The 20,671-nt window shown below is 57.2% G+C and overlaps 1 protein-coding gene across 1 annotated transcript in view; it reads left to right on the forward strand.

The window, feature by feature from the left end:
• The first annotated feature begins 546 nt into the window (after positions 1-546).
• LOC101570637 (protein cordon-bleu) overlaps positions 547-20,671 on the forward strand; it is a 111,165-nt gene continuing 91,040 nt past the window's right edge. The window contains exon 1 of the mRNA XM_023714324.1: positions 547-613. Coding sequence (XP_023570092.1) covers positions 612-613 — 2 coding nt within the window. The 5' untranslated portion in view covers positions 547-611. The remainder of the gene's footprint in view (positions 614-20,671) is intronic.

Here is a 20,671-nt window from a genome sequence, read left to right on the forward strand (position 1 = left end):
CAGCCGTGTGTGTGTGTGTGTGTGTGTGTGTGTGTGTGTATCTGTCTGTCTTTCTGTCTGTGTGCACGTGCACGTGTGTGTGCCTGCTAGTGTGTGTGTGCATGAGTGCACACAGGTGTGTGTATGTGCGTACATGTGTGCCTACGCATTTGTTTGTGTATGCATGTGTGTGTATATGCTTGTGCAAATGTGTGTATGCACGTGTGAGCATGCATGTGTTTGTCGCCCATGTGTGCACACGTGTGTGTGCGCACGCACACCTGTGTGAGGGTTCCCTTCCACCGCATGCGTGGCGAGGCAGCGGGGTCCCAAGTCAGGGCCGACAGTATTTTCTCAGCGTCACTGCTTGGGAGTGTGCTGCAGGTAGTCTTGGGTGGGTGTGAGGATCCTGCAGGAGCCACTTGCCTTCTGCTGGGTAATTTTTAAATCTCTAAATAGAGCTTTTTTCTTTTTTTTTGCTGCTAATTAAGAGCAAGACCCACTAATGTTCAGTACACAAACCATGAAGTTGGAAGGAGATTGAATGGCCACAGCCAGAATCCGGACGGGAGAGGCCCTGCCACCCCCAGCCACCCGTCTGCCCTGTCACTGGGCTCATCCTGCCATGCTGGATGTGAGCAGACGGGGACTTCGTGGACGGGCGGTGTCTGAGTCGCTCGCCCCATGGTGGTGCTGCTAGTGCTGTGGAGAGCGCGGCGTTCTGCGCAACTCTGGCCAGGTCACCTGCTTTGATTTAGTGTTCAGCAGGGTCCTGAAGCCTCGTGCTTCTCCTCAAGCTGTGACACTGGCACTGCTGTCCCCTGCTGCTTCTCTGACGTGTGTGATTGGCTTTGGAGCAGCGATGCACAGACTGCTCTGGGTGGAGGCAGTGAGCAGATTTCACCATATCGAGTGCAAATGAGACTGATCTCAGTTCAAATCCTTCAATTCAGAATATTTTCTTTTCCCCTGACAATCTATTTTTACCTCACATAATACTTTACATTTTTAAAATGAGGACTTCTGTAGAGTTTTTCTACAGGGTTAATGTGAAAAACATTTCTCGCAAGGACCTGCCTTCTGAGTCTGAGCCCTTCCAAGCAGTGGTGGTTCCCACCTGCGCCCTCTCTGTGGCAGGGGTGTCCTGGTGTGACTCCGGGCTGGGGAGTCCTGCTCCCCCAGTGGGACCCTGCGGGGCGGGACACTCGCCGTCCCCTGGCCAGTTGGATTATGCTGTGCATCTTCATTCTCCAGGGCAGGGTCCACTGCTCTTCGCCCCTCGGGTGCCCTGTGGCGCCAGCGTCCTGTGGGTGGGACTGAGGACTGTCCACCCCTGGAGTCCTTGTGTGCCTTGCTAGCCGAGGATGGCCTCCACCTGCTGTCTCCCAGGGGCTCCCTGCAGCACATCTCAGTGCTCTTCCAGGGCGCACAGCTCCTGAGACTCTTCTGTTGGATTCCGTTTTGTTGAAGGAACTTCACAGCGTGTGGGGCACGGACTGCCTCAGGCGGGCTGAACACAGCTAACACGGTTGGGCACTGAGGGAGGCAGGAGCCCGGATGCCTCAGGCTTCTGGTGCGGAGCCTCCTTACTCCTGGCTTGTGGCTGAAGGGGAAGCCAGCTCCCTTTGTACCGGGATCTCTCAGCAGGGTCTCCCATTCTGCACCCAGGACGTGAGTAGCTTCACTGCGGAGCCCTTGTGGTGCCCAGAGCCACGCAGTGGCCAGCTGGGCTTCCTGAGGGCAGCCCAGAGCCAGGTACGCTCGCACATGCCTCCAGGGACAAGGACAGCATGGTGGCACCACAGCCCGGGCCTCTGTGGGCTGCTGTCCTCCTGCAGGGACAGACAGGCCTGGCTCTGCAGAGGCAGAAGCTGTGACTGGCCATTGGTAGCCTGTGTCCCCTGAACCCACAGGGCTGGATTGGGTAGCTTCCTGTTCCTGTGACAAAATATCTAAGTCGGATTGTGCCAACAAAAGACATTTTTGGTTCGTGGTCTCAGAGGTTGCTGTCTGCGGTTGCTTACTCTCTCAGCTTGTTCTTGCAGTACTGGCCCCAGGCACCGAGCTACATCCTCAGGCTTTTGAAAATATGTATATTAGTTTGCTTTTGAGACAGGGTTCTGCCAAGTTGCTCAGTTGCCCAGGTTGGGCTTAAACGTGTGCCCTTCCTGCCTCGGCCTCCATGGGATGACAGGCATGCACCGCCATGCCTGGTGTGGCCCTGTATCTTCATGCTGTGCTGTGGAAAACATTGCTCCTAGAGGGGGCGTCTGGGTGGTGACCCCCAGGGAAAGAGCACGTTTGGAGTGCTTTCTTGATGTTGACTTTGCGTCTCTGAGTTCAAAAGTCTGCCCTGTGGCTGCGCCAGGGTGAATCTCTAACAGTGCAGCTTCCTGGGCACTAACAGGCGGCTTGCTTTTCAGCCGGGCTGCTCTAACGCCGAGCTCCTGCAGGAGAGGGGTGCCCTGCGAACCTGTGGGAGACACTTGCTGAGATGAGGCAGTGTTGTTAAAGCGCTTTAGTGTGGCTGTCCGCATGCAGTTGTGTTCACTTGCTTCTAGCCTGGGAAAGTTGCGTAGAACGGGAAGTGAAGTTCAGGGCCTTTCCACTGAGCTACCTCCCCAGGCCTTGTTGCATTTTACATTTTGGGGCAGGGTCTTGCTGTGTTACTCAAGTTAGCCCTGTACTTTGGGCCCTCTGCTCGGTCTCCAGGAGTGCTGGGATTATAGGTGTGTGCCCCCATCCTCACCCATGGTGATGTATGATTTCAAAGATATCTTTCGTAAGATTTGCCAGGGTCCCTCTTTCTGTTGGAGCTGCACAGGGCCTGTCCTGGCTGTGTATTGGAAGCTGGGGGTTTCCCTCGGGAGTAGTTGGGGCTCTGTAGTTGCCAAGTTTGGGTATCAGATAGAAGTAAGCAAGCCTGCAGATCCGTCGGGCATGTGTCCGGGAGGGACCCAAGTGGAACAGACAGAGGTGGGTGTGCTGTGTTGCGAGCTGGCCTGTGGATGAGCCTGGGAAGTCTGAAAAGGATGTGTGTATTGGTCCCACGAATGTCCAAGAGGCTGGCCTGCCGCTGCCTCTGGGCCCTGGTATCCAGAGTGTTGGCTGGCGCCCTGCCACCCCCATGCTGTCCTCATGCACACGCCTTGATGTGCAGCGGGACGGAAGTGCTGGCCTGACCTCAGCTGTGGGACTGTGCAGGTTGCTCACGCACAGGCACCTGTGTCCGTGCCACTGTGTCGCTCCCTGCGCACACCGGCAGCCGTGCTCCGCGTCCTCGGCTGTGCCCGGTAGGACTCATTCCCTGCTGGCAGCTACATTCCACCCCTTAGGAATCGCCTCTCTGCCTCCCTGAGAGGTAAGCGTGCCAGAAAACATTGCCTGAAGCTGGGTCTATCGTGTGCACACTAGTGAGGCCTGGGAAAACCGAGGTCAGCGCTGAGCTGTAAGCGTGCTGGCTTGCAAAGGTTTCATAGCACCCACGGAAGTGGCAGCTGCTCTGGGTATGCTTCTCTGTGTGTGCAGTTGTGATGACTCAGTTGTGATCCTGGGGATGTGGAGTGGTTTCACACAGGCTGAGACCCGAGTCCCGGCTGCCTGGAGGAGGTGGAGGCGGCTGTCACTGCTCTGCCAGCGCTTGGTGCCCTTGCCGCCGTCTCCTAGGGAGTGCTTGTCAGGCACAGCAGTTCATTATCGGGGTGGCAGGAGAAGTCCAGGAACACTCCTGCTGCCGGAGATGTGACTGTCTCCAGAACAGAAGCGGTGGCCCTGAAGGAAAGTGGTCCGTGGTCCTGCCACTTTTTCTTCACAGAAGAAATTTATTGTGTCCCACACTCCTTGTGTTTGAGCCTAAATCCCCCTCTCCTACCTTATGGGCAGGGAGAGGTGACTGGCTAGATGAGGGCCCGGAGTGGTGCATTCGTGGCTTTAGAAGGGGAGGGAGACCAGGGGTACAGGGTGGCATTGTCTCCCCACGTGATGCCCGGACGTGTCACAGTGCAGCCAGAGCGCCTCACATCTGAGCCTCCAGAGTCGGGAGGTAAATGAACCTCTGTTCCTGCAAAATTGCCCAGGCTGTGTACAGAAAGGGCTGCAGGCAAGTGACTGGGAGCAGGGTTCTCATCTGTGCTAGGACGATTCTGCTGCGGCGGGCTTGTCCTGCTGAGGGACATCCCCAGCCCTGTGGGTGCTTCCAGAGCAGAGTGTGCAGCCAACAGCCACAACAGTTACCAGGGGACGGGGTGGAGGCCCAGACAGGGAAGACCAGCCAGCTCCCCCAAAGGACCTGGCCCATGAGAGAGCCCCTTGGAAGCTGGGCGTGTGGTGGAGCTGCTCTCTGAGCTGGGGCTGGAAAGTGGGTAGAGGAGGGCCGGGCAGTGTCAGGCAGGGGTGTGGCCCAGGACAATGGCTGGGGCGCAGTGCGCAGGAGATGATTCACTGAGGGAATGTGGGGGGCAGAGGTTGGAAGGGCTGGGCCTGCTGCCTCCCTGCAGTGTAAAGGACGGTGTCCGGGTATTGATGTCCCAGGTGACCGGCAGCTTGGAAGCCACAGGAGGAGTGGCCCTGGGCACTGTCAGCTTAGCCCTTGCCACCGCACCCTCCTTGCCACTGTGGGGGAGCTGAAGCCCAGGCTCGGCAGAGCCCTGTGGGGTCTCAGGCAGCCCGGCCTGGGAGCACTGACCCGCCTGTTTGCACCTTAGGGGAGGCCCTGGAAGGTCTGGGGCTCCCTGCACTCTCCCTGGGGTAGGGAGGGAAGGGCTGCAAAGGGAAGCTGGAGACCACATCAGGGTGCCTGAGTCAGAACCATGGCCCTGGGGGCCTCTGCCTCCTGCCCCAATAAGGTGCCACCTCACGTGGCAACGTGTTTTGTTTGTACGCATGCACAGATTGTCACCCCCAAGGGCACTGAGAGGGCAGGGGCATGAGAGGCCCCGCCTGGTGGGAGGTGCAAGGCTGGCAGCTCCCAAGGGCCCACCCTGCCTCGTCCTCTGGATTTCATGGCCATCTTGTGGCCCTGCATGCGGGCATTTCCTTCTCTACTTCCTGAGAATGGGCCATCCACAGGTCTGCTCATAGCCTCTGTCTGGAGGCCCTGAGTGGCGCAGGATGGCCTGGGCCAGGTGTGTGTCCACCAGCAGTGAACCCTCAGGGGCCTGAGGAACAGGCAGAGGCACCCCGAAAGGCTGGCCTGACCTCAGAGGGGCTGTGGTGCTGCCCAGGCAGTGCCTTGTGAGACCAGAGTCGGCCCCGAGCCCTCTGTGCGGCCCATGCAGGCAGCGGCACACCGCCTGGTCTCTGCCTCCAGGTAAAGTCGCTACATGAACACCAGCCCCCACTCTGGCCTGGGGGTCGTTCGTTCACCAAGCCCAAAGGGCAGCTCCGCACTGGGGATCCCCGGGAGCTCCTCTCCGGGTGACTCCTTGCCTGGGTCTCGGAGCCCACGGGGGCCTTAGTGTCCCATGCACCCGTCCACCCAGCGCCTGGCCTGCCCATCCATTACCTAGGTGTGGATTCGTTGATGTGAGTCGGCTCGAGGTCTGTTTGGTATGAAGGAACAATGGGTGGAGCGCCGAGTCCACCGTGTTGCAGGACTGCCCACGGGAAGGGGCCGTGTCCAGCGCCCTTCATGTAGCTGCGCCCTTCATGTGGCAGCGCCCTTCACGTGGCTGCACCCTTCCTGTGGCTGCACCATGCAGTCTCCAGACAGAGGCAGCTGCCCAAATCCGAGCGCCCAGTGATGATTCATCCGGGACATCGAGCTGAGCGCAGAGCCTTTCCCAGCGCTGACCTCGAGGTAAAAGCTGTTCTGGCGAAAGACTGTCAGGGCCATATGTTTGGCTGTTTCCCTGCAGGATTATTTGTCAGGGAAAAAAATAGTCTTCCTGAATTATTGATCAAAAGACCAGTTTCCCAAGATGAATGTAATTGTCATGCATCTCAAACATCTACGAATAAAAATTTAAAAAAAGAAATATGATGCTTGAATTTAACAGCTATGTTGTAAAGAGAAAAAGAAAGACAAGAGAGAGTTATCTTGTGTGAAATAGCACTTTGGTTGAAAAACCAAACCAAAAAAAGATTTTTTTTTTTAAATATTTATTTATTACATTTATTTATTGTGTGTGTGTGTGTGGCCAGCTCAGCCCACCAGGGGGCGGGTCTGGCTGGCATGTGGTGCTGGGGATCGAACCGCGGTCCCTGTGCTTTGCCAAGCTTGCTTCAAGTAGGTGCTTTAGACCACTGAGCCATCTCTCCAGCCCAAAAGATTATTTTTAAGTGGCAATTTTGCCCTCACTGTGTCAATTATTCTCCGGCTTAAGGTCAACCCTAAATTGAAGCCGTGGTGTGTGGGATCGGCTCTGTGTTGTCGCATCCTCCTTTCCTGCATCGAGGCAGAGCTTCAATATAAAATGATCCAATTCTACTGATATGGGTCTGTTCCGATATGCATTCACTTGGTTCACTAAGATTTCAATCACACCTTGTAAAGACTCCCAAGACAGGCTTCCAGAGCGTCTTAGGAAAGCATCAGGGCCAGGGGAGAAACGTTCTTGGAGCAGGGAGAGGCTTTCAGAGGTTCGTAGAAATGGGCCTTTTGCTGTAATGAAATTTAAAGGTGCAAACATCTGCTGTGTATTTTTACCATGCTTTGTAGAAGCAACAGGCACATGTGAATTTTTTTTTTTTTTCTTTTGTGGTACTGGGGGTTGAACTCAGGACCTTGCATTTGCCAGGCAGGGGCTTATTCCACTGAGCTATCTTCCCGACCTGCAAATGTTAACTCTTTACTTAAGCAAGGTTAAGCATAACAAGATTACCAACTCAGGGAAGCCCTGGGTGGAGAGGCGCAGGACAGTCCAGCCAGAGCCCCGAGCGCTGGGCCAGTGCCCGCTGCAAGGCGGAGCTTGCACTTGATATCTGTGGGCTCCGGCTGACAGATCATATTCCTCATGCTGTGCCTACTTTGAAGATTAGATTCTTCCTAACTCTTTTTCCTGTGTGTGCTTGAAGAGGTATACTGCATCACCTCGCTGTGTGTTATATATAAGATACAGGTCATTGTATAAATGTGAGTGAGATGTATTTAGGTGCAAAGAACTGCGCATGCTTAAACACCTGGTACAGTTGATACAGGAACAGTGTCAGGACCTTCACAAGGGAAATGCTACAACTCCCAACCTGCTAGATGTGTGATTCTCTGCGTTCTCTAAACTCGGAGAATGAATTCTAAGAACAACAGAGGTTGAGGGTAGGAAGTACTTATCAAGAAGAGGTATAGCTTCCACGAGGTGGGAGGGGCCCCAAGTGGGTTGCTGAGGACCCTACTTCGCAGGGGACATTCTGTAGAGCACAACCACGTGGGTGCAGTATGGGGTACAGCTCTGATTAACCAATAAGACTTGTATAGTCGCCTAGGTAATGTTGATCAGTGGGGAAGCAGGTCACAAAGTGAGTGTACATAGAACAAAGGACTTCTCAGGAAGAGCCGAGCCCGAGGGTGCTGGTCATCCCCGAGGTGCCTGAGCTCTTTCCAGACTTCACCAGGCCCGGTGTGACCACTTCTCTTAGGCCCACTCTCCAGCGTTTATCTGGAGGCTTGGCCTCCAGCCGGTGCACGTCCAGCCGCAGTGCTGAGGTTTTCTTTGCCCGGCTCCCTTGAGGGCCCGGTCCTGCCTGACTGCTGTGGCACACACCCGTATGCAGGCTCCCTGGCACCATCCCTGGCCTCTGTCTGCGTCCCGGCAACCTGGGTGCCATCTGCAGTGCAGGGGCTCAGTGCACAGGCCCCCACGTCCCTGGCCCTTTCTCCATGCAGGGTGCGTGGTGCCCATCCATGTTATGCTGCTCCTGGGATCTCCTCCTGCTTCTGGATGAGAGGGCTCCACTCACCACCCCATCCCTGTCCTAGGCTGACAGTGCTTTGTGGTCAGCTGTGCTGTGGATGACAGGGAAGCCCTGTGCACACTGATATCGTCATGCGCGCTTCCTCTGGGTGAGCGCTCCCAGCGGAGTGCTGGGGTGCGAGGTTGCTGGTGTTCATGCTTTAAGAAGCTGCCTGGCTCTTTTCCAAAACTTGACATTTCGCGTTCTGTGGGACAGTCAGCCGCATCTAAGCCATCCTGCTGCATTGGCGCCCGTGGGACTCTTAAGGCCTGAGCTGGGAGGGGTGGCTTCCTCTGTTCCCTGGCTGACAAGCCAGGGGTGGTGGCCTCTCAGAGTCCTGGACAGACCAGGTCCCCCTCACTAGTGCCTGGGGTTGGCAAACCGAGCCAGCTCGGCTGAAATACCTTTCCTCAGCTCCCAATTCGGTAATTTGTTCTTGAGACAGGGTCTCACTATGCAGTTCAGGCTGGCCTTGAATCCACTACAGAGCCCAGGCTGGCCTTGCATGCATGGTGATCCTCCTGCTCCAGCCTCCCCAGTGTTGGGGTCATGGGTGGGTGCCACCACACCTGGTGCAAATTTTGTTCTGTGTTGTCATCAGTCATGCTTGGACAGTGCTTGTCCTACTGGCTGAGTAAGGGTGTGTGGTGGATTGATATCTGGTGGTCAATTTGTTACATACACCCAGCTGAAGTGAGTTAGCGTGGTGCTGGGAGCAGGAGGCCCACCTGGGGATTGTTGCCCGCAGCCTAAGAGGCAGAAGTGGAGAAGCCGCTGGGGGGCTGTTAGGGACGCTGCTTGGAGAAGCTGCTGGCCCTCCTGGCTGTTGTGCTGGAGAACCTTGTCATGCCGGCCTTGCCGGTGAACGGGGCTGTCCTCACCATCCGAGGAGCTCAGGACCTCGCTGTTGTTGCCATGGTACATTTCGGAGGCGCTCCGGTGCTCACCTTGAGCATCACTTCCTGGCTCCAGGGCAGATCCTCAGCTGTTGGCACAGATCCTTCATCCCGCTGGCACAAGCTTTCTAGCTTCCACCACTGATCTCTGGGCCTTTCCAGCACAGATCTGTGACACAGTCTGTGTGAGGCATTGTCGTGGGCCTAGGCCTCCAGTTGGATTGGAGGGAGGCACTGTTAGGAGCTCTAGGTTTTCCCCTGGGCTCGTGCAGGATGTTAGGATCCAAGCCTTCAGCTGGATTCCGTGGTCTTTAGTGTGGGCAGACTTCCTGCATGCTGAGTGTGATTCTTTGGGTGACTGGTATAAATAATCTTATAAAATGTGTTGTCCTATCATATTGCTCCGCTTGCAAAACCTCAAACCACGACAGTGCATACAAGTTTAGAACAGCTTTCCCCTCAGACGACTTCTGCAGACCCAGTCACAGGCAGCTACTAGTGGGAAGATTTGTTTAATTCTGCTCAGGGGGCCCCTTAATTGGCAGGAGCTGAACGCGGTGTTGCCTGTGGCTCGGAGCCCCACAGCCATCCTTGAGCTCCCAGCGCTGTGTGCACTTCGCCCTTCCTGTCCGCGCCCTCCAGAGCCCGTGTCTTTTCTCTTGAGCACTTTGAGGCCAGAGCCAGGGTGCTGTGGCTTGCTCAGTTCCTGCCCCCTGCGGCCCACAGGGACGCAGCTCCCTGTCCATCGCCACCTCTGCCTCTCGAAGGGCTGGCTGACAGCCATGTCTCCTTGGCCTAGAGCTCCGACCCTGACCTGTGCTCTGCAGCCTGGGAATGGGCTGGTTCCCAGGGACACGATGCTCCATCTGGAGCTGCCCTGGGCTGTGGTGAGCCCTCCCGGCTGTGACCCCTCCTGGCTGTGACCCCTCCTGGCTGTGACCCCTCCCGGGCTCTGCCTGCTGCCCTGCTGCGCCCCTGCACTGTCCTGCTTGGGTCCCTGCGAAGATGCTGTCCAACCCCCCAGGGACCATCTCATCTTCCTCTGTAGTCTCTGCCTCTCCCTGAGCCAGGTCTCCTCTGTCCTTCTGGTGTCCCCTGTAGCTGTTGTCCTTGTCATCGGGCGCATTCTGCAGCGTCGGGCAGGAGATGACACAGTGTACGGCGTTGGAGACCTGGACCGGAGGACCCTCTGTGCTATGAGCTCGCAACATGCGGGCGACAGTGACACCATGGATCTGCTGGGGTCGGGGGCACGGGCCGGGACGGAGGCTGGGGCAGGGTCACTCTGGGAGCCACATCCTTGTGATTCTAGAGATGGAGTCTTCCCAGAGCCACACAGTGGGAGGCTGGAGAGGAAGGCCAGGAGGGCGCAGGGAGCTCCCAGGCTGGGCAGGGAAGGGCCAGCTGCAGTTTGAGCTTGGAAAGGCCGCGGCACTGAGTGGAGGTGCATGCCGGCAGGCCCGGATGGCATGCTGGGAGTCGGAGGCAGGCCAGTGGCAGGGACAAGCCCAGCCTGAGCAAGTGAGTGTCGTAGTGGAGCCCTGTCTCAGAATAATGAGTGAAAGGGGGCCTTCAGTGGGAAAGCCCTGGGTTCAGTCCCTGGTCCCCACACGCCCTGCAAAATGCCTCCACCCTTCCCAGGCCCCTGTCTTCGTGTGTGAGGTTATTTGGTCAACGTGTGGCCCAGTGGGAAGCAACCGCAGCACCCATTGCTGCCCGAGGCTCTCCGCACGCCATTGCAGGTGGGCTGCGGTGCTGTGTGTGGTCCAGGCAGCGCCAGCCAGCTGGCCAGGCCTCCCCCTCTGCAGGCTCCATCCTTGCCCCGCTTCGTGTTGCCACCATCACGCTCTACGCCCATCTGCTTTCCCTAGGCCCCGGGCGCCGGCTGTGCAGCTCCATGAATGGAAGCTGGGAGCCAGGCCCCCAGGACGGGGACAGGGTGAGGCCTCAGCAGAGCCCCAGGTGACACTTGGCGCAAGTCTCTGGGAGAGGCAAGTTGAAGCAGATGGTGAGAACCCTGCCTGCAGTTGGAGCCCCTCACCAAGCGATGGTGTGGGGGGCAGTCAGGCGCAGAGGAAGGGCCTGGAGGTGTAGACATTGTGCCTGTGTCAATTGTGAAGACCCTGAGGCTGCTTACCGTCGCTGGGCATGGTGGTGCACACCTGTCATCCCAGCGCTCAGGGAGGCTGAGGCAGGAGGACTGCATGCTTGAGCCCACGCTTCTGGTACGTGATTGTACAGGCAGGAAGCCCCTCCTTGGCTCCACACTCAGGACCCAACCACTGCCCCAGGGTCCTGCCTCTCAGTACTGCCACCGGGGCACCTCCTAGGGAAGCTTGTAGGGGACAGTTGCCCCTTGCATCCACAGCACCAGCGACAGAACCAACATCCAGGTGAGCTGCAACTGTCCGTCGATCTGTGTGAGCTGCCGCTCCCTGGAGTTGGTGACTGACAGAGTGCCTGGGGACAGAGTGTCAAGAACAAGGGCTACAGCTCCTAAGGGTGGCCCTGTCTGTGGCAACACAGGACAGAGCCTGGCGGGGAAAGAGGGAAGGGGTGAGGCCGGCAGGGTGGGGACGTGGACACCGCTGGCCATGCTGAGAGGAATCACTGGGGCATCTTCAGTGGACCCCGTCACTGTGCAGGGTCCAAGGTGGGGTTTGGGGCCAGGCACAGGGAAGGAGAAGCCCAGCTGGGTGGGGGAGCCAGGGGTGTCGCCACTTGCAAAGCAGGTGAATATTCACTCTTACAACCTGGGAGTGAATAATCTGCCAGAAAGGAAAGGCGTGGACAGGAGCTGGTGGGGCGCTGCCCCTGCAGCCCCGCAGCTGTGTGTCCTGCTCGGGCTCTATCCCTGGCCTCCTTTACTTGCAAAGGGAAAGTATCACTAGACCCTGGATGGCTCTTACATTGTTCAGAAGGGACTAAAGTGTACAGGCTCCTCCTCCCTCCCTCCCTGGGGTCAGCATTTGACCAATCACATGAAATGAGACCTTCGGGCTGCACAGGCTGAAATCGGAAAGTACTGGAGCATTTGGATTTGGGTTTTCAGATCAGGGAGCCCTCTATGTTAGAGCTATGCACTCACTTCTGATTTAAGGCAGGTATGGTGGCACGAGCCCCTAATCTGAGCACTCTGGCTAAGGTCGGCTGAGGCAGAAGGATTGCTGGTTCAAGCCCAGCCTGAGCAGCTAAACTGCTTATCAAGATCCTGTCTTGAAATTAAAATAAATAAATAAATTAAATTAAACATGGGCTGGGGGCATAGCTCAGCGTGAGGCTTTTGGTTCCATCCCTGGCACCAAAACAAGTAAACGAAACCCAACTGTTTCAAATTCCACAAAACGTACAAACCCAAGGTTCTCGTTCTCACAGGCACTTCAGACAGGGCCTGGCACGCCAGCCTGCCGGTGTTCTTCCAGGGTGGCTTGAGTGTGATTTGGAGCTGGAGACTGGGCAAGCTGGTGGCCGGGGGCTTCCGCCCGCCCTGCCTCGTCCTGGCCTGCAGGCCCGGCCCGGCCCTGCCCGCGCCTCTGCCCTTCACCTCCGGGTCTGCATTGCTGTTCTGCACTGCAGTCCTTTCCAAACCTGGCTTCTCTCAGATGAGAAGCGCAGTTGTCTCTGGCTGTTCGCAGGAATTTTCTTCCTGTCTTGACTTCAAGCACCTTGATTGTGGCGTCCAAGACTGGGGCACCTTCCTGTACACTCTTTGTGGGACTTTCTTGTTTAAATTTTGACTGGAGCCTATCCTGACCTGCTGCACAGGACGGACCCAGGGCCGGGGGCCCCTGCTGTCCCTGCCGTGCAGAGGCTGGGGTCACAGCCCTCACTCCTGCGTCCTCCCTGCCCCCCGTAGGTCAGTGGGAGCACTGACAGTACCTGAGACTCACGTGCCGCGCTGGGGGGCGGCCGTGGTCAGGGCTGCAGTTCCTGGATCTGCGGCCTTGTGTCTTCTGCCGAGGCAGGCAGTTGTCTGCCACGGAGCCACGCTCACAGTGCGCGTGTTGAGGTCCTGGCACAGCGCTGCTGCATGCTGGCTTGTGCGTGTCCTTTTTCACCCCTTCTCTCTCCCCCGCTCTTGATCCCCTTCATGTTTCAGACAGCTCGGACTCCCGATAGGCGATATTTGCTATTAATCTGTTGTCTGTTTTGTTCTTTATGATTTGGGTTTCTCCAGTAAGAAAAGTCAGCAGCATTTGAGCTCGTGCATCTGATCGGTTTAACATCCTGGGACCAACACGCGCCCACCTTCCTACAGACGACTCGGTTTATCCTGCTTTATGGCAGGGTAGAGCTCTGGTGTGTCAGTGCCACAGGTTCTTCATTTGCCCTTGGTAGGCACGGGGGCTGCCTCCAGGGTTATCTGTTGGGAGTCGCATTGCGGCGCACATGCCTGGGTCACGGTGATGCGGCGTCTTTAACTCTCTGGAGGAGACACCTAAAAGGGGAACAGCTGGGTGGGATGGCACTTCTCGCTGGAGTTCTGAGACTCTCACCACTGACCTCCGCCGCGGTGGTGCTGGTTCGTGCTGTAGAGGGCTCCCTTTCCCCTGGAGCTCCTGGTCCTGCTCTCTTTCTCTCCCACGACCCCCCCCCACCCCACGTGCACACTCATCCTCTGAGTCTGTCTGGAGGCCCCGGGTCTGTGCCTCTGGCCATGTTTGTTCTTTGTGCTGCTGTTTAGGTCAGGTGATCCTCCCTCCTGTATTCAAGCTCAGTGTGGGTGCTGTGGAGCCTTCCAGTGAGCCTGCATTCACCTTGCGTCCATCCTGTCCTCCTCTTTGGGCTCCGCTGCTGGGTCTCTCCGGGAGCCCACTCCGTGCAGGTCCTGGCCTCTCCTGGCCCTATGCTGCACTGAGTCCAGGGCTGGGGGAAAAGTGGTAAGCCAGGTGCCAGCGCGTGGTGCTTCAAGCTGTTCTTTACCGCACTCTCAGCTTCCCTACGACTGTTCTCCAGGGAAGATCCAACATGTGTTATCGGAAAATGTACCTGATGAGAGATGTCGCCACAGATCCCGCCAGCCCGCTCAGCTTCTAGTGTGCTGCCGCGTTGTCCTGCTGCTTTCTGCAGCTGCTCTGGGGTCCTCTTTCTCTAGTGACCTTCAGACGTCTGACAAAAAGTCCAGTGCATTTTGCTGCGAGGCACCACTTACAAAAGGCAGCCTCGTGCAAGCGCGGAGCTGGGCCCTCTACACCCTCACCCACCGCGGCTGGCGCCCTGTGACATCCAGCTCTTTGCCAAAGTCAGAATGGCCCTGAAGGGAAGACATTTTGCATGGACTGAGGTCACCAAGGCCCCTGGGACAGCTGTGGAAAGCGGCAGGGACATGGTCACCAAGGCCGCTGGGACAGCTGCAGAAAGCTGCAGAGACGTGGAATGTGCATGTTGGGAGCGAGGACAGGATTTGCTGGGCTCGTGGCAAGAGTGCCCCACCGTGATTCCGTCTGTCCCCGTCCGCACCGCCTCTCGGGCCTGTCAGTCTGGTGGCCTGAGTGGGCGAGGCTGCGCAGGGATCTGTGCTTCCACCTGGGCTGTTCTTGGTCTCCCACACACATCCAGGCAGGAACCAGCTGCCTTTCAGACTAAAATGAGCACGTGAGCCATGGGGGATGGAGGGACAGGCAGGCGCAGGTCCCAGAGCTTAGGAAGCCACAGTGGAGGCTCCGTGCACATCCCCAGGGCATGGCAGTAGGGAAATGGAAGGCTATAGTGCCAGGAAAAAGAACAGTGGATACCAGGGCTGGGAGGGAGTGAGGGGGAATGCTCGGAGCAGGAGGGGTGCTGGGGCCGGGAGGTGACCCTTCCCGACCCTGTGACGTGGGCACCTGTCCTGGGCATCATTTCACACCCACGGGCGCAGGCCAGGACGGCAGCTGGGTCAGCCCTACAGCCCACGGGACAGGGAGGCCTCAGGCGGAGTCCTCAGGGAGTCATGCTGGGTGTGGGGCGGGGGTGGGGCTGACGGGAAGCTCTGTGCTGAGTGATCCTGTTGTGACCCCAAAACTGCTTTATAAGGCCCAGGAGATGGCTCAGTAGAATAAGCACTTGCCTGGCAAGTGCAAGGGCTAGAGTTCAACCCTCAGTTCTCCCCTCCTCAAAAAAAAAAAAAAAAAAAAAAAAAGAAGAAGAAGAAAGAAAGCCAAAACTGCTTTATAGAAAGCCCAGTAGACTATTGCATGTATTGAAGACTGAGCAGGGAATTCAGAGGGCAGGGAGGACTGCTGGTGATTTGCTAAAGATCCCAGAGGAAGGAAATCGCCAGGGAGAGCACCACATGTTGGGGCCCACTCAGTAAACATGCCCCCCTTTGATTCGCAGCGCTTCGGGGGCTCTAAATTAGCACCTAATGGCCTGTCCTGGTCAGCACGTAGGCCACCCACTGTACCCTCTGGGCCTTTCCAAAGCTGAGCCCTGTATGTGGCCCAGCCCTGGGCGGGTCTGCAGGGCAGGGCGGCCTGGGTAACCTGAGAGGGGCCACGTTTCCCAGATTCCTGCCGCTGCGTGGGCGCGGAGATCAGGACAGCAGGCAGCTGGGAGGGACGTGGGCTTTCTGTGCTCCGCATCGGGGTCATCTTGGAAGGCCACTGGCCGGATGCCGCAGTCACCGTGTTCCCGATGTCATAGCTCCGTTCTCATGCTTCTGGCTTCCGTGAGACAGTGATGTGGACAGGAAGATTGCTGTCCCTCAGCTTTGAGCTGTGGCCACAAGCGCTCCTAAAAATAGCGCTGCTGTCTCTGGCGCAATGGACAAGGCCACTGAGTGACCGTACATGGCCAGGGCCGGCCCCCTGCCACCTCCCACCTGCTGCTGCAGCCCGCTAATCTCGGATCGGATTTACCCGCCCGCGTACTCGCTCGCTGTCATGGCGTGTGGGCGTTGCTGCGAATGCAAGCCTTCTAAATTTATGCACCGCTTGGCTGGGAGAGCGCGCCGCGCCCAGGTCACGCTGCGCGCTCAGCAGTTAGGGGCGAAGCTGAGTCCTGGCAGCCAGGGTGCGGCCGTGTCCAGTGGCCTCAGAGTGGCCATGAGCGCGCCCACCAAGCCACCCCACGATGCCCAAGACGCAGCTGCTCTGGATGCCTCCGGGACTGCAGGAAGTGTGCCCCCTGCAGGCCCCGAGTGACCACCTCGCTGTCCCACCCATGCGCCCACTTCCCAGTGGTCACCACGTGGCTCTCCCAGCAGCCCTGGAAGGGAAGGGCATTGCTCTTGTGTTCTGAAGCCTAGGGCTGAACCCAGGCTTCACTCTGAGCCACGCCCCCAGCGCCCTTTTATTCTTGTTATGCAGTCAGAGTCTCACAAAAGTTGCCCAGGTTGGGCTTGAACTTGCTGTTCTCCTGCCTCAGCCTCCCGATGTATTTTTAAGGCTTTTATCTTGGAATACTATCAGATTTGCAGAAAAATGACACAGAGAATTCCCAACGATTCTCCCCACTTCCCGACTGATAACCTGCGCCCTAGGTCTGTGGTTCCCACCCCCTAGTGGTTCCTCTGGACGTGCTCACAGGCGCAGATGTAGCCAAGGACGTGCATGCGTCTCTGAAGTCACCCTCCGCCTGGCCCCGCCCGCCCCGCCCTGCCCACTGTGCTGCCATGGCTGTTTTTGGCACCCGATGCAAGGCCCAGGGCTTCAACCGCTCCCACCATCCTTGCGCTCTCAGCCACGCAGCAGGGCCGCCTACCGCCATAGCCTCCTAAGCCAACACTTCCTCAGGACTGGACATCCTGGAAGGAGACATCCAGGAAGGACGGGAGAACTTTTCCTAGTAAGATAGATTGAGCAGCACGGGGTGGTGGAGCACACCTGTCATCCCAGCTGCTTGGGAGGCTGAGAGAGGAGGTCACAGGTTGCTGCCCAGCCAGGACAATTTAGCAACCTAGCAAGACCTGCTCTCAAAATCAAAATACGAAGAGCCGGGATGTAGCTAGTGGAAGGTCCTCTACTGGGGAGGGAACAACCTTCAAATTGAGTCCAAATACAGGCGGCAGGTAATTCTTTTCCTGAAAGTGTAGTAATCCAGGACCCACATGCTGCTGCTGAGCCTGTGCGTGGCCTGGAGCCCTGGACGCCACCATCCCGTGCTGCTCTCTGCCCTCCTCGTGAGGAGGATGTGCCGCTTCTATTTGGCACTGTTGGGTTCCTCTGCAGATCCAGGACTTTGCCTGCTTCTGTTTAATTTAATTTTATTTTTTTTGTGGTACCAGGGATTGAACTCAGGACCATGTGCTTGCCAAGCAAGTGCTTATTCTACTGAGCTCCCTCCCCAGCCTCCACCTCTGTTTTAATGTTTATTCTTCATGCACCTTGGCAGCGCCCTGACTGCCCCCAGGGTGGGGACACGGCATCATCCTCCTTGTCCCCTCCCCTACCTCTAGGCCCCTCCTGTTAGCCTCAGATCTGCTGCTTTTGAGGCAGGGGACACAGGACTGTGTGGCAAGCATAGACTCAGGGAGCACACTAGCTTGCAGCCAGGACCGGAGAGGACGCTGGAAGGACCTGCCCGCGGCAGGGGACAGGAAGGAGCAGGAGGCACAGAGTGTGCAGGGGAACATTGTTGGGCAAGGTGGTAGGAGCCTTGGTCCTCGTGTGTGGGCAGGGCGCACTTGCCGAGGCAGCCCTGACCGTGGCTGGAGGGGGGGACAAAGGCCCAGTGGCCACCAAAGTGCACAGGGACACAGGACAGGCCCCACATCAGGGAGGGAGGAGGCTGGGGCCCAGGACCACACCTGCCTGGTAGAGGGAGGGGACAGCATGCCAGGGACCAGCGTGGCCCAACCACTGCTCATGACAACGAACACCTAAAATCATCTCCCAGGGAGCTGGGATTCCAAGCCCCTGAAGTGTTTAAGCCTTTCAGGAACTGTATTTGAGGCTCAAAGGATCAGGCCAGCTAGCTATTTTCAGATAAGCAAGACGTGTCTGCGCGTTGAAGCCTGGCACCGGTTCTAGAATCCTGCTTTGCACGCCAGCTGGGTGGCGCCACCTTAAATACACCGTGATGGGTGCGCTGAGCCTGGGGCCGGGGCGGGGGGTAGGTGACCGCCGCCTGCTGGTCCCTGCAGGCACACAGGCCCCGTTCCCCTCCCCCCTTCCCCTCCTTTCCGTCACCCTGAGCTGTACTCTGTCTTCACGCTGAGACAGTGGTTACTGCACTGCCTAGGCAGGCCAGCGTGTGGTCGTCCTGCCTCAGCCTCCCAGAACGCAGGGCTGACAGACAGCGTACGTCACACTGTGTTGGCACGTCACACTGTGTTGGCATTGTAGAGAGCGTCCAGTGCGTGGCCTCGGGCCCTCTGTAGTGCCCGAGAATTATGCAGAGGACTGCAAGGTGCGGGACGCTGTGTTTTCAGGAGACTCAGTCGCTTGGTGTTGGATTGTGATCCCTTCCAAGGAGGCTGCTGTCGGCGTTTGTCACTGGTGTCCAGCGCACAGTGCCCAGGTGTGGGGCTGTGGCCGTGTTGCCCTCTCTGCTGCACATGGTGGACTGTGAACCCTGCCAAGCACGCTGGCTTGCTGGGCTGTGGGCCGCAGGCTGTGACGCAGACACGGGTCACCGCCTCAGTGGCCTCAGCCTCTCTGCACGCTCCACGGGTCTGGGTCCAGCCCTACCGCTGTTTAGGGGTCTGCCCCTCTGCACTGCTTTCTGTTCGTGCTCAAGAAACTGAATTTTTCTTGGCATTCCAGTTTAAAGTGGTTTTCCTCACCTGACCCACAGCGGGGTGCTAACGAGGCATACAGTTAAGGCTCTCGGGATCCCAGTGTTCTGCCTCCGCCCCCAGAGGTGAGCCTCAGGGGAGGGGTGTCCCTGGCCCGGAGTCGCAGCTCCCAGGGAGCTCCCCGTGCTCAGTGGCTTGCCCTGGGTGGACCGATCCGGCTCACTGGGGTAAGTGGGCTTGTGCAAAATGTGTTCATGCGTACTAGAACGTTCGGGCAGAGGGCTGTGGCAGCGCCCGCGCTTTTCAGTTTCCCTAAGGCCAGCTAAGATTTAAAACAAGCCAGTGCTGGTAGCACATACCTTTCGCTCCAGCATTCTAGGAGGCTGAGGCAGGAGGATCAAGAGTCTGGCCAGTCTGGACATAGTGAGGCCTTGTCACAAAACAAATGAAAGAGTCAGGTGTGGTGGTACCCGCTGTGAGCACAGCACTTCTGAGCTCACTGCAGACCCTCTGGAAACCCAGGCTGTAGTATAAGATGATCCGTGCTTCATTGGCAGTCCTAGGCCACGCCACTTGCCACTTCCTGGGTTCTCATTAAGAGGCAGGGGACAAAGACGTTGAAATGCGATGGGAATCCACAGAAGATACAAACTGACTCATATTGCAGAACTGCCTTCCGGGCCTCTCCTGAGGCAACCAAGTTGTTTTATCTGAATAAAAATGTTATCTTTCTTGGTCTCCGGTCCCTCCCCCATAAATACAGGTTGAAACAAAGTAGCTGCCTGCCGGTGGGCTCTGCCAGGATCCCATCATCCCTCCTGCTTATAGGATAAAAGACCTTCCTTCCCGGGAGGGGCTTGCTAGTGCCTCAGAAACTACCCAGCACCCAATAAATAAATAAATAAATATTTAAATTTTTTAAAAGCAGTGTTTCTCAAAGCAAAACAACAAAAAGTTACAAAATTAGTTCATAAATCCAGTTTTTGCCTGTATAATACAATAGAGCTAGAGCTCTAAATTGTCCTGTATATTTGGTTTTCATCTGGAAGATGAAATAATTATTTTCATAATTTCATGTACCCTCACACAAGCCACTTGTCATCAAGTGAGAGACTTTGACAGCATAAATCAGCAGTTACTTAAAATGTCAAATGTTGTCTTGCTTTTGAGTTACTATTGTTACATATGATATTAACCCCTGAAGGCTGGTAAGGTAATAGATTATCATGATAGGGACTGTGAGGCCCCCCAAAAATGTTAGGGACTCGTGGGTACGCTGAGTCACCTGATTCTTGTGTTTATGAGATAGCTCAGAGATGGATTTTCACATGAGGCTGTCTTCTGAGTGATTCTGTGGGACACATCTACAGGTGTCCATGTCCCTGGCCAGTAAGAACTCTGCCTGGCCACCGAGACGTCCACAAGGTGGACCTCGAGCTTGTCGTTGCGAGCCACACCAGGCAAGGGAAGGACGTCCCCATCTTTCCTCCCCACCCACCTCGCCCTGGGCACGTCTGGTGTCTGGTCACAGCCAGCATTCCAGGGCGGGGACGTGGCCTGTGGCCCTGGATGGTGGCAGCAGGTCTCTTCGGCCTCCTCAGCCGCGTGTGTGCATTTTGGTCTTTGGACGGAGCCAAGTCCTGTGTCCAGGTCCACAGGCAGCTGACCAGCCGCAGCCTCCAGAGCGAAGGTGAGCCCAGTGCCTCCCCTGGGAGCCTCCGAGCTGCCCTCCGTGGGCAGGTGCCAGCGGCAGTGGGAATGGGCTCTGACGGTGGGTCCAAGCTCAGCCCTGGGGCGGCACCACTTGGAGGCTGCCTGTTCTTCCTTCCACTCTGCCCCTTGTCTCTGTGGCCATGTGACCTTCCTGCTGGGTCCCCAGGTGCTCACCACAGTGGGCTTGGAAACCCAGCCAAAAGCAGCGACAGAGTGACTCACAGATGGACAGGAGACTGAAGCAGTGAGCAGTGCCCGAGCCCCACACAAGGCTTCTGCCAGCAGGTGACAGCGGTGTCGGGTGGGTGTCAGGCCTGTATCGTTGTCACGCGCCCCTTGGGAGTCCCCCACTGTGGAAACCAGACGGGACGTGCCAGGGGCAGGCCTCCAGGGCCCTCTGGGAAGGAAGGGAGCTGGGCCTCAACCTTCTGTGGCTTCTTGGCTGCCCACTGTTCATCTGCACACAGGGAATTCAGTCCCCCCACACCCGAGCAAGGGAAAGTACCAGGACCTCCCCCCCCTGCCGCCTGCACTCCCC

The sequence above is a fragment of the Octodon degus genome, unplaced genomic scaffold (assembly GCF_000260255.1).
Source record: "Octodon degus isolate 3935 unplaced genomic scaffold, OctDeg1.0 scaffold00035, whole genome shotgun sequence".
Classification (NCBI taxonomy): Eukaryota; Metazoa; Chordata; class Mammalia; order Rodentia; family Octodontidae; genus Octodon; species Octodon degus.